Source organism: Echinops telfairi, unplaced genomic scaffold, assembly GCF_000313985.2.
Source record: "Echinops telfairi isolate 266 unplaced genomic scaffold, ASM31398v2 ScPeMD7_36;HRSCAF=134, whole genome shotgun sequence".
Classification (NCBI taxonomy): Eukaryota; Metazoa; Chordata; class Mammalia; order Afrosoricida; family Tenrecidae; genus Echinops; species Echinops telfairi.
This window is the reverse complement of record NW_022103934.1, coordinates 514,654-526,056: the sequence shown is the minus strand read 5'-3', so window position 1 is coordinate 526,056 and position 11,403 is coordinate 514,654. Positions and strand designations below refer to the sequence as shown.

The 11,403-nt window shown below is 58.2% G+C and overlaps 2 protein-coding genes across 5 annotated transcripts in view; both read left to right on the top strand.

Annotated features, from left to right (window-relative positions):
• Positions 1 to 408: 408 nt before the first annotated feature.
• Positions 409 to 6,172, top strand: PLPPR2 (phospholipid phosphatase related 2). Of its 4 annotated transcripts, none has more exons than XM_045290347.1 (8): positions 409 to 486; positions 1,542 to 1,730; positions 1,847 to 1,982; positions 2,603 to 2,874; positions 3,614 to 3,790; positions 4,262 to 4,384; positions 4,666 to 4,717; positions 4,857 to 6,172. In XM_045290347.1, the coding sequence occupies exons 1-8, from the start codon at positions 421 to 423 to the stop codon at positions 5,207 to 5,209; spliced, it is 1,368 nt and encodes a 455-aa protein (XP_045146282.1). In that variant the 5' UTR covers positions 409 to 420; the 3' UTR covers positions 5,210 to 6,172. The 4 variants fall into 4 exon arrangements, with proteins under 4 accessions (XP_045146282.1, XP_004716848.1, XP_004716847.1 ...); XM_004716791.4 differs by having other exon boundaries at positions 4,262 to 4,368; positions 4,857 to 4,974; XM_004716790.4 differs by having other exon boundaries at positions 415 to 486; positions 1,617 to 1,730.
• Positions 6,173 to 10,684: 4,512 nt separating this feature from the next.
• The window catches only part of SWSAP1 (SWIM-type zinc finger 7 associated protein 1), a 2,011-nt gene continuing 1,292 nt past the window's right edge, over positions 10,685 to 11,403 (top strand). Inside the window, exon 1 of the mRNA XM_004716823.2 lies at positions 10,685 to 10,933. Coding sequence (XP_004716880.1) covers positions 10,685 to 10,933 — 249 coding nt within the window. The remainder of the gene's footprint in view (positions 10,934 to 11,403) is intronic.

Sequence of the window (11,403 nt, the reverse complement as noted above, 5' to 3'; positions counted from 1 at the left end):
GGACCTGGCCATCAGCCAGCACCAGACACACATCAAGAGGAGAGAGTTGCCCCTGAGGATGTCCTGGGTAGCAGCTGGAGGAGGGGGAGCTTGGAAGCCCATGGAAAGCCCAAGGGGAAGAGAGTGGGGTTACAGAGGGCAGGACCAGTATGGAAGCTCTGGGCCCCTCCTACCCTTCCCCCTTATCCCCCAGTCCCAAAAGAGGCAAAGCTGGCCATCTGGGAGGCAGGTGTTACCAATGGGCAGGGACAGGGACCAACAGGAGTGGGCTAGCTATGTAGAGGTGGGACCAGATTCAGGGGTGGGGTTAGAAGTGCAGAGGTGGGGCCAGGCTCAGAGGTGAGGCCAGAACCTCCTTCACCCCCACCTCCCACCCCCTACCCCCCACCCCCTCCCACCTGGGCAGGCCGGGCCTTCACCATGGCGGGAGCGAGACCGCAGCTGAAGAGGAGTTTCTCCATCATCCCCTGTTTTGTCTTCGTGGAGGTGAGGACACCAGGCCTCCCCCCAGAAACTGTCCCTTGCCTCTCCGGGGCGGGGCGGGGTGGGGGTGGGGTGGGGTGGGTGTTGGATGGCACTTCTGCCTTCCTGGCACTGTCTGGCCTGTCTCTCCACCTCAGTCTTCTGCATCCTTGCCTGGTCGTTCGTTGCCTGTACCCCTTTCTCCATCTCCCTGGCAGTTCTGGCTCTCCGTGACCCCACGCTCGCGCCTTGTCACTTTTGTTGTCCTTCCTCTTGAGAAGTGGGGGTGAGCTTGGTCTCAGAGGCTGGATTCCCTGGGGTCCAGTCCCTCCTTGCCTGGTCTTCACTGCTGATCTCTGGGCTCCCTGTATCCACACTCTCCCTGCTAAGATGTCCGAATCTGTAAAATGGGCATAAACCTTCTCTCCCATGACTGTTGTAAGGGGGAAATGGAAGGACTCTCCCCCCAGCCCACCCCCAATTTTCAAGTTCATTTATATTGTCCCAACAGTTTTATTGGAATAGAGTTCATATATCATACAATCAATAGATCGATCACATCAAAGAGAGATGTACAATCATCACCGCATCAGTTTTAGAATGTTTTCATTCTCATACTTATCATTATTAGCTCCCCATTTCTACCACCCCTCCCCCAAATGGGTAAATGCTTGAAAATGTCCAGGATGTCCAGTCCACAGCAAAGGTTCTGTCTCTGATGTTTCTATTACTAATTCTAATGCTTTTTTTTTTCTCTCTCTCAGTCTGTCCCTGCACCTCCCCACCCATCATCTCTCTCTCTGGCCTGACCCCAGGCCACACACTCCCCCATCTTATTTCCTCTGTCCCTCTTTCTGTCTGTGTCTCTAACTCCTTGTTTCCCCAAGCCCTGCTCTCTGCCCCTAATAGTCTAGACCCTTTCTCTACCTCCATCCCAGTGTCTCTCTCTGTGATCTCTCTGACTCCCAGTTTCTGCCTCTCTGTTCTCTCCAGCACTGTGTCTCTGGCTCCTTGCCTCGGCTCAGGCCCTGACCCTCTCTCTTCTCTCCCCGTGCCTCCACTCCCTGGCTGGCCGGCAGTCGGTGCTGCTGGGTGTCGTGATCCTGCTTGCTTACCGCTTGGAGTTCACAGACACCTTCCCCGTGCACACCCAGGGCTTCTTCTGCTACGACAGTACCTATGCCAAGCCCTATCCAGGGCCTGAGACTGCCAGCAGGGTGCCCCCTGCCCTCATCTATGCCTTGGTCACAGCTGGGCCCACCCTCACGGTGAGACCCTGGGGTGGCCTGGGGTGGGCTGCAGGGAGGACCCCACAGGAGACAGGAGGGCAGGGGGCAGAGAGGGCTGAGGGACCAGGAAGAGCCCACCTTGGTTTTGCCTGCAGATCCTGCTTGGGGAGCTGGCAAGGGCCTTTTTCCCTGCACCACCCTCCGCTGTCCCTGTTATTGGGGAGCGCACCATCGTGTCCGGGGCCTGTTGCCGCTTCAGCCCCCCGCTGCGGAGGCTTGTCCGCTTCCTGGGTGAGTGACAGTCTGGGCTCAGCCCTGCAGTAATGAGGGGGATGAGGGTAGAGCCAAAGGGCTCAGGACCACCCTCAGCCCACCGAACAGAATGGCTAGGATTGCCATGAGGCAGGCTTGGGCCCTGACCAGACATCTGGGAGGTTTCAGAGCTGTGAGTGGGGCCTAGTCTAGCCAGGAGAGCACCTGGGTCAGGAGGACCTGGGACTGTGTCTAGGAGGGTCAGGCAGAGGGGGCATAGGCTCAGGCCAACGCAATGGGGTAGCAAGCCAGCTCAGATTTCTCATGGTGCCAGCGGGACACCTGGTCATCCTAGAAGTGGCCCTGACACAGGGGCACACGCTCCATTGCAGCACGATGGTGCTGATGCCCCAGGGGAGGACTGCCACCCGACAGAGGTGACGGAGACACCGAGGCCTGATGTGCTGTAATGTGGCTTCAAGGGCAAGACACCCAGAGTGCCATCCCAGGGTGGGGGTGGGGTGGGGGGTGGGGTGTCCCAGGTGTGGTTTAACATTTGTCACAGGAACAGGGGGCAAGGGGCCCAGTGAGTCATACAAGGTTCTTAGGAGGTGGCCTTGCCACATCAGGGCCCCAGACTCCCTCTTCCACGTCCCCAGGGGTCTACGCCTTCGGTCTCTTCACCACGACCATCTTCGCCAACGCGGGACAGGTGGTCACTGGCAACCCCACACCGCATTTTCTGTCCGTCTGCCGCCCCAACTACACGGCCCTGGGCTGCCCGCCACCCTGGCCTGACCGGCCAGGGCCCGACCGCTTTGTCACTGACCAGGGCGCTTGTGCTGGCAGCCCCAGCCTTGTGGCTGCTGCGCGCCGAGCCTTCCCCTGCAAGGACGCGGCCCTCTGCGCTTACGCTGTCACCTATACCGCGGTGAGCCTGGGGGGGCTGCTGGCTCAGAAAGGGGGACAGGAGCCTGTGCAATGGGGCCAGGAAGCCACTTAGGGCACAAGCCGCAGCCTGGGTGTAGATTCTGACTCCTCCCCTCCGCTCCTAGCTGCCGCCCTTGGTGTCTGGCCACGCCCCCAGCCATGTGAGGCCACGCCCAAGAATGGCCTTTAGCCCCACCCTTTAGGAACTGAAAGGCCCTCTGGAGAGAGAGGGGCCGTCACCCCTTCCTGGCGCCCAACCATGACCCCCAAATGTTACAGGTCCCAAATACAGGCTGGGAGAATGGGTGGGTGGGCCCATTCTGGAGCTCTGGCCCCGCCCCCTGAGGGCTGTGACCCCGCCCTTTGTGCTGGCCACGCCCCTGACTCTTGCGAACCTCCCTGCTTTCCCTGGACTCTCAGGTCCCTTGTCGGAAACCCCGCCCCCTCCCCCATCCTCCAATTGTTCCTACTCCTGCCTGTAGCCCACTGGGACCCCTGACCCCACCCCCTCGAGCTCCTGGGGCCTTGACCCTCTGCTGTCCGTGGCCACATCCTAACTCGGCAAGTGGCTTTCCCCATTTGTGACTCCAATCTCAGGGGACAGTCTTCTAAACGGAACCCCCGGCCACAACCACCTTTGGGGCTCGGGCCACGCCCTCTAGCCCAGGAGACAGTGACCACTTGGACGTGGCGACAGCTTCTCCTAGACCGCAAGACCCCTGACCTGTCCTGCCCCACAGATGTACGTGACTCTCATATTCCGCGTGAAGGGCTCCCGCCTGGTCAAGCCCTCCCTCTGCCTGGCCCTGCTGTGTCCTGCCTTCCTCGTGGGCGTGGTCCGCGTGGCCGAGTACCGCAACCACTGGTCCGACGTGCTGGCCGGCTTCCTAACCGGGGCGGCCATTGCCACCTTCCTGGTGAGCCCCACACACCTCTCTCCTTTGGAGCCCCCTTCAGCTCCCTGGCCCAAGAGGCCAAAGGATCGCTTGATGGCTGGGGTGGGTGAGGAGCGGGTCGTGAGGAAACCTGTGTGACCTGTCCAGTGTCTGCATGCGCTCATCTGTGGAGTGGGGTGACAAGGTGGGTTTCTGAGCCTATCAGTCTTTAGGGGTACAGTTAGCGTCTTCTTTTTACTGAGGAGAGGCCATTGGTTTTGAGCCACCGACCTTGCGGTCAGCAACTCAATTCCTAGCCCGCAACACCTCCAGGCCTCCTTACCTGCCTCTGAGTGAGGTGGAAAGAACAGGGCGGGACCCATAGTGCCATCCGAGTGTTAGCTGTGGTTTGAACCCGTCTCAGTTTTCTGATCTGCAAAATGGGGATGCTGTTGACATAACTTCTGCTGGAGTGGCCTCGGTGCCAGCCCAGCCGCTCTCCCTCCGTCCCAGGTCACCTGTGTTGTGCACAACTTCCAGAGCCGACTGCCCTTGGGCAGGAGGCTCTCACGTTGGGAGGACCTGGGCCAGCCCCCCACCATGGACAGCCCCCTCGAAAAGTTAAGTGTGGCCCAGGTAAGGGGAGCCGGGGACTGCTCCGGCTGGAGAGGGTGGTGGGTGGAGGAAGACCAGGGGTGCAGGAAATCAGGCCACAGATGAGTGTCTCGGACCCAGGGGGAGGCGGAGGGCTCCCCACACCCTATAAACCTAAGCCCTGCCACCTGAAGGTCACTCGCCTCTCTCCTGTGAGGACTCTGGTGGTCTCTTCCTTGGGGCGCTCTGCCTGCTGAGCCCCTCGTGCTGTTGCCAGGGCCCAGGGGGCCTGCTAGCCCCTTCTCTCTGCCTCTCTGTCTCAGGAACCCGAAGCCTGCAGGCCGCATTCGACACCGGCACGGCTCACCCCATCCAGTGAGTGGGCGTGGGGGTAGGGTTGGAGGGGGAGACTGCAGATGGATGGGGCTGCCAGAGGGTTGTCCACTGCCTGTACCCTCGTGGCCTCCGCCCAAGCTTTCTGGACCCTCTGACCTCTGACTCCTGACCCTTCCAGAGCCGCAGAACTGCACCCGCCGTGGCCACCTGATCCCCAGCTGCGTGTCCTCCAGGGCTCCAGCCATGTGTTCATCACCCCGAGTTCCCCGCCCAAGATTGAGATCTGAGCCGACGCCCTTGCCGCTGCCCCTGCCCCTGCCCGCGCCCACCCCGAGCCAGGGGCCCTCACCCTCCTCCCCAGGTCCTGGAGGGCCAGGAGGGGGTGGTGGGGGTGGTGGCCGGGGCCGGAAGCTGCTGCTGCCCACCCCCCTCCTGCGGGACCTGTACACCCTCAGTGGACTCTACTCCTCCCCTTTTCACCGGGACAACTTCAGCCCTTACCTCTTTGCCAGCCGTGACCACCTGCTGTGAGGCCCTATTGCCCACCCACCCAGAACCTACCCGGCCCCCACGTCTTCCCTGCCACCAGTTTGTGTGCCTGTGTGTGAGTGCCAAAGCCCTCTGCCCGCAAACCAGCCAGGGCCAGATGCCAGAGGATGACCGGAAGGACATTGTGGAAGAGGGAGGTCTAGGAGGACCTGACTGGGAGGTGGGCCCCAGGCCCTGAGATGGCCCTTTTAAGGACTTCCACCTACCTGTCCCCTGGGGACCCCACCCCACCACCCCAGTTCTCAGAATTCTAAACAAAGGGAGTTTATTCCAGCTAATGAGAGCTTCCCCTTCACCTCTTAGAATCTTCAGGCAGGAGGGCAACTCCAGTCAGTGGCCAATGTCTGGACAGCCAATAGGAACCGTTGGTTTTCAGACTTTCCTGGGTGGGTGGGTATGATTCCAGCCAATGGGGGACCGCCCATGTCTAAGCAGGCGCCAAGGAAGGGGAGCGAGATGGGGCAGACCCTTGTCATCGGGTCCTCTGGCCTCAGAATCACAGAGTCGAGCCGAGGGTGGGGGGCAGGCTCCCCCAGGGCAGGGTCCTCGGGGCCCCCTTTCCCTCTCAGCCCCTCCTCCACATGCAACCTCTCACTGGTTCCCTTCGAATTCCCCATTTATTCAGGGCTTGCTCCCTTTGGGAAGTTTTGGGGTTTAGGGAGTGGTGTCTCCCCTTGCCTGTGCCCAGGTCACTGCCAACCCTCTGTTATTGATTAGGGAGGGCTGTGGGGAAAACTTTTTCTTGGAACTTGCCCCTGTTCTGCACACTGTACCCCCCACCCCCACCCCACCTCCCAGCCTCCTGCAGATGTGCCATTGCTGGGGGCGTGTGTGGAACGAGGGGCATTCCCCTACCCTGGGCAGCCAAAGGCAGGGGCAGAGGAGACACTGCCTCCTCTCCAGCCCCCCCCCCTCATCTTTAATAAAGACCTGTTTATAACAGAACCCTGTCCCCTCACTTGCCTGGCCCCCACAGTGGGGTGTGGAGGACATCCACCATGGGGCGTCCGTGAGACTGTTTCCAGTATGTCGGAGGGCGAGTATGGAGAGGCGGTGCGGGCTGTGGGGTCAGCCTCTGGTCTAAGTGGTGGCTGCGCTGTCTCCTGGTTGCGAGGCCTTAGGAAAGTTAGCCTCTGGGCCCCGTTCCCTCATCTATTGGGATGGACTGAGGCCTCACTGCGGGTGTTCCCAGAGCGGCTGGCCCGGTTATCCCAGAGCACAAGGACACAGAGTCCCAGGACCAGCGTGAAGAAAGCTTGGGGTGCTCACAAGGCTGGGGAATACTGAGAGGTCCAAGAAACCAGGTCACGGAGGAGAGCAGGGGTGTTGCTTGTGAGGTGTGCTGAGCTCACAACCCTAACAACTCAGCGTGGGCTGGGGAGCCACAGACCCCCGCGGTGTCTTAGGGGCCACAGACAAGCCATTCAGGGCATAGACCCACCCAACAACCAGGCAGGGCTGGTCTGCTTTCCTCCTCCCCTTACTTACATTCATCCAGTCATTCGTTCATCACACAGTCCTGGGGGGCCCATGGGTATTGAAATCCAGGAGCGGCAGCACTGAGTAGAGGAGACAGCCCCTGCCGGCTGTGGGGCTCACAGTCTAACCTAGGAGAAACCAGAAACAGGAGAAACAGTGATACACAGACCCCCAAGTCCACTTTACCAGAAGGTCTGAAGACCAGCCTTCCTTTGCCCTCCATTGGTGGCAACTCCTGGCCTGGACAGATGTGCCTGGAGTTTTTCCAGCTTTCCCTTGAACGTGACTTCTTATATTTCACTTCAGATAAATGGTTCAACTGGGGGACGTGGCTCCACCTCGGGTGATAAGCAACAGAGTGCTTGCACTAGGTGGGTTTGGGGCCCTGCGGCCCCGTGGGTAAAAGCACATGGTGGCTGCTCTGGGAAAGTGTAGCAGCAGCAGACCCTCCAAGGGAGAAAAATGTAGCAGTCGGCTCCGGTGTAGATGACACACTTGGGAACCCTAGGGAACCAGCTGTTTTCCTCTGTCTCATCTCACAGAGTTGGAATCAGCTCGCCAGCAATGACATTAAGCCTTTTGAGGATGAAGGTGAAATAAAATCTAAATTCCTAACTCTAGGCTCATCGATGTGACTAAGGGATTGGACATCTCTGAGAGGGTTTGATATTGCTCAGTGAGGAGGGGAGCATTTAAGTTATGAAAGAATGGGGCCAGTCGTGGGATGGGGACGTGGTTTTTCATGAAGAATGAGTCGTTAGGGAGGGCACCCTGGGTGTGTAGTGGGTTTCCCGTTGGGCTGTAAGGAGACCAGATGGCCAGTTGGGAACCACCAGCGTCTCCAGGGGAGACCGACGAGGCTTTCTGCTCCTGTGAAGAATCCCAGTTTCTGAAAGCCACAGGAGCAGTTCTACCCTGTCCTATCGGGTCACTGGGAGTCGGAGGTGCCCTTGGAGCTGTGCGGGGCGGGAGGAGAGAGCGCCCCAGGCTGAGGCAGGCACGTGTCTGCAGCGAGGAGGCCCCGGTGGCCAGCCACAGTGCAGTGAGGACAGGGCAGGGCAGGGCGCTGGCAGAATTGGCCCAGGGGAATGTGACGGAGCATGATCCGGTTGAGCACGAAGACTCCTGCTTGGTCCACCAAGGCTTTCGTTTCCAGGGCTCGCACCCCGCCGGAGCCCTCGGGTTCTCCTCCCACGCAGCTGCCTCCACTTGGGTGGTAGAAACTTCAAACTCGCGCCCTGGGCTTGGCGGACCTCACCTCCGGTTGGCCTCGTTGAGGCTGTCCATGGTGCTGATGTTGCGCGCAGGCAGAGGAAGCGTGAGCAGTAGCAGTGCGGGACTAGAGGACGCAAGGAGGTGTCTGGAGACGGCGGCATTGGCCTCGCCCACAGTGCCCACTCCAGGATTTGTCTTTTGGGTGGAGAGCACAGATTAGGCTCTGCATGCTTATTCAAAAGCCACCCCGTCTGTGCTGTGAGTCTCAGAGCATCTCAAAGCCAACTCAACCAAAAGCGAGGTCTGATTTGACATGAAGTCTGAGCAGGACTCAGCTCTGCTCAAAACTCCGATGGTTCCGACTCCTGGCAGGAGGAAACATTGCCCAGTCCTGTGCCATCCCCGGGGTTCTTGCTGTGCTTGAGACCATGGTTGCCGCCACGATGTCAATCCAACGTGTGGATGGATGGTCTCCCTCCTTTTTCCCCCCTGACCCTCTACTTATCCGGCATGGTGTCTTTCTCCAGCACTAGTCCCCCCCATAAAGATCGCAGCCTGGAACCCTGTCAGGCAGTTCTACTCTGTTCTGTAGGGTCACTACGGGCAGGAATAGACGATGGCAGCAGGCCTGGCTCGCTGTGTGCCAAATGCTGGTCTAGGGCTCAACGGAGCACAAGACAGGCAAGGATCTCTCCCCCTGGTGAAGCTGACGTTCTAGTGAGAGTTGGCAATATATATATCGTCAGAGGTGCTACGTTGTTTGGAGGGAAAGCAAACTAGATAAGCAGGTAGAAAGTGATGGGCATGCAAGTCTAGCCAGGTGGCCAGGCTAAACAGCCTCTTTGAACAGACGCCTGAATGGGGTAGGCATGGGGAAACAAAACCACAGGGATATCTCAAAGTCAAGCAAGGTCACATGAAGGACAGTAGGTCTGGTCGGGGCTGTCCACGGTGCTGAAAGGGAACAGTGGGGGCTGGTGGTCTCAAGGTGGTGTCTGGGGTCTTTGGTGGGATGGTGTTGTACTAATGGCGAGAGACTGTGTGATTGTGGGTGGCACTCCCGGGTGCTTGTGCACGTGGTGCTGCCCAGTGCAGTCAGCCATGGGCTGAGTATCTGTTTGGGGGACTGAACTGACATGTTTGACCGGGTAATGGGACAGTATGCCTCACAGCGTGTGTGTGTGTGTGTGTGTGTGTGTGTGTGTGTGTGTTGGCATACTGGTATCAGAGTGTGCTCTGTGAGTGCTGGCATGAGAGAAAGAGTGGGGTATGTGAAGAGTGAAGGTGGTAGACACTTTGGGTCCCAATGGGGGCAAAGGAATGGACTGAAGGATAAAGCTATTGGTGAAGAAGAGTTAGAGGTGGAGTACTTGCCGGCATGCCACAGTTGTATGTGTGTGTAGGTGTAGGTGTAGCTTGGGGGTGCCCAGCTGTGTGAGTGGGTGTATTGAAGAATGTTGTGGTGGTGTTTTCTGGGACCGGCGAAGAGTGAGAGAAAACCCAGGAAATCAGTTCCACCCTGCCCCTGGGTCTCCTGGCAACAGGACCACTTTGAAGTTACCAGGAGACAGAGTTGCCAGGGCAACGTGGGCATGAGTCGCAGCTCTGGGGCAAAGTCTGGGTGAGGAGACCCAGCCAGTGATCACTTGATCATTCTGTCTGCCCCAGTTTCTAATCAATTCTGCCTCCCAGCCTGCCTTCATTAGACACATATATAAGGTGGGCCTACATTATACTACGCTCCTTTCAGGGCTTTGGGGACACAGAGATGTATAAGGCAAACAAGGTCCCGGTCATGCCTCTATCTCGGTCTCCCAACCTGTCTCGTCTCTCCTGCCCCAGTCTTTGCTCTATGGCCCTGCCTTTCCCCAGACCCTAGTTTGTTGCTGTTAGGGCTTCTGACTCTGACTCACAGAGACCTGCCAGTCCTGCCCCATTCTCATCGTCACAAAGCCCATCGTGCTAATAATCCATCTTGTTGAGCGTCTCCCGCTTTTTTGCTACCCCTCTACTTTCCCAAGCATGATGTCCTTCTTTCAGGGACTGGTCCCTCCTGACCTGTCCAAAGTGCTTGAGACGACGTCTGGATGTTCTAAGGAGCATTCTGGCTGTGCTTTCTAACCCCCTCGACTAATGAGGCAGCCAATAGAGACCTTCAGAGAAGGCTATAGATGTTTTGCACATGGACTCTTTGAACCTGCAGCCCCACCGACAACGACACTGTGTGCAAGTACAGAGAGCAACAAACCATAGGTCCTAATACTTCATGTCCGTCTATCTTGGCTTGCCTCTGGATTTCATTCCAATTTAATTTTCTCTTCACCTCTCAGGTGTCATTGGGCAACATCAGCAGACACACACAGACACGTGACCCCACAATATTCTGCCGAGAGATTATGAACCCCATATTTAACAGCTGAGCAAACAGGGGCCAGGAGACTTTAAGGAACTGTGTTAGTGGCTTGGGCCTGCTCCCCCAAATTCTGACCCTTTATATATATATATGAACATCTGATTCGCTCACAGTCATTGTTTTCCTGCTGGCTCCCCCCAGGAAGAAGCTCATCTTTTCCAAATGACCCCATTCCTCAAACTAGGTTATTTGCCCCTACACCAGGGGAGGAGCATGGCAAAGGCCGCTCTAGATTGACAGACAGCTCCACCGGCCAACGGGGAGTCTAAGAGTACTGTAACCAACGAGGCATCCCCATGGGCGGGATTAAGGTCGGAACGGGCAGCCGATTGGTCAAAGGCACGTTGCGAATGGCGGAGACACTGAGGCGAGTGCTCAGCGCAGGCGGCGCGGCTGGGCCGGGCGAAGAGCACGGAGCCGAAGTCGGGCCTCCTGTGCTGCTGCTCGGCGGTCCTGGCTGTGGGAAGACGGCGCTGCTGTTCGCGGCTGCCTTGGACGTGGCGAGCGAGGGTCGGGGCCCCGTCCTCTTCCTGGCCCGGCGACCTCTGCAGAGGCTGCCTCTCCGGACGCGAGCGGCGTTCGACCCCCTACGGCTTCAGGTAATGGGGTGGGATTATAGGAGGGCTCGACCAATGGAGGGGTGGATGGCGGATTGAGTGACAGGAAGGGAGACCAATAGCGACGACAGAGGAGCCAGCAGGCACATTCAGCGTGAGGCGGAGTCGAGGAGAACGAGAGGCGGGACTATGAGCAGCCCTTCAATGATGGAGCGGAGTCAGCGAGAGGTGGGCTCTGCGGGGAGAGGGGAGCGGTGCTAAAATGGGGTCGCGTATAATTGGGAGCTGGTACGAATAGCACTGGAGGCAAGGATGGGGCAAGACTAGGGGGCGCAAGGGACAAGTTTTCTGTGACAAGGTTCCCCCTAGAGCGTAGATTCCCAAACTTATTTGGCCCTCCACCCACTTTTTGAAAAAAATTTTTTTTTTCCTCCACGCACCTGGCAATTGAATTTCTGTGCTATAGCCTAGCATCCAGGATAAAGTGTCTTACTGCTATGAGTCAATTCAGA

What these genes read in the sequence shown, in the direction of transcription:
- PLPPR2 (XM_045290347.1), top strand. Translation starts at nt 421, where the DNA reads ATGGCGGGAGCGAGACCGCAGCTGAAGAGGAGTTTCTCCATCATCCCC. An exon ending in CCTGTTTTGTCTTCGTGGAG is followed by an intron (nt 487 to 1,541) that starts GTGAGGACACCA and finishes GCTGGCCGGCAG; the next exon opens with TCGGTGCTGCTGGGTGTCGT. An exon ending in CAGCTGGGCCCACCCTCACG is followed by an intron (nt 1,731 to 1,846) that starts GTGAGACCCTGG and finishes TTTTGCCTGCAG; the next exon opens with ATCCTGCTTGGGGAGCTGGC.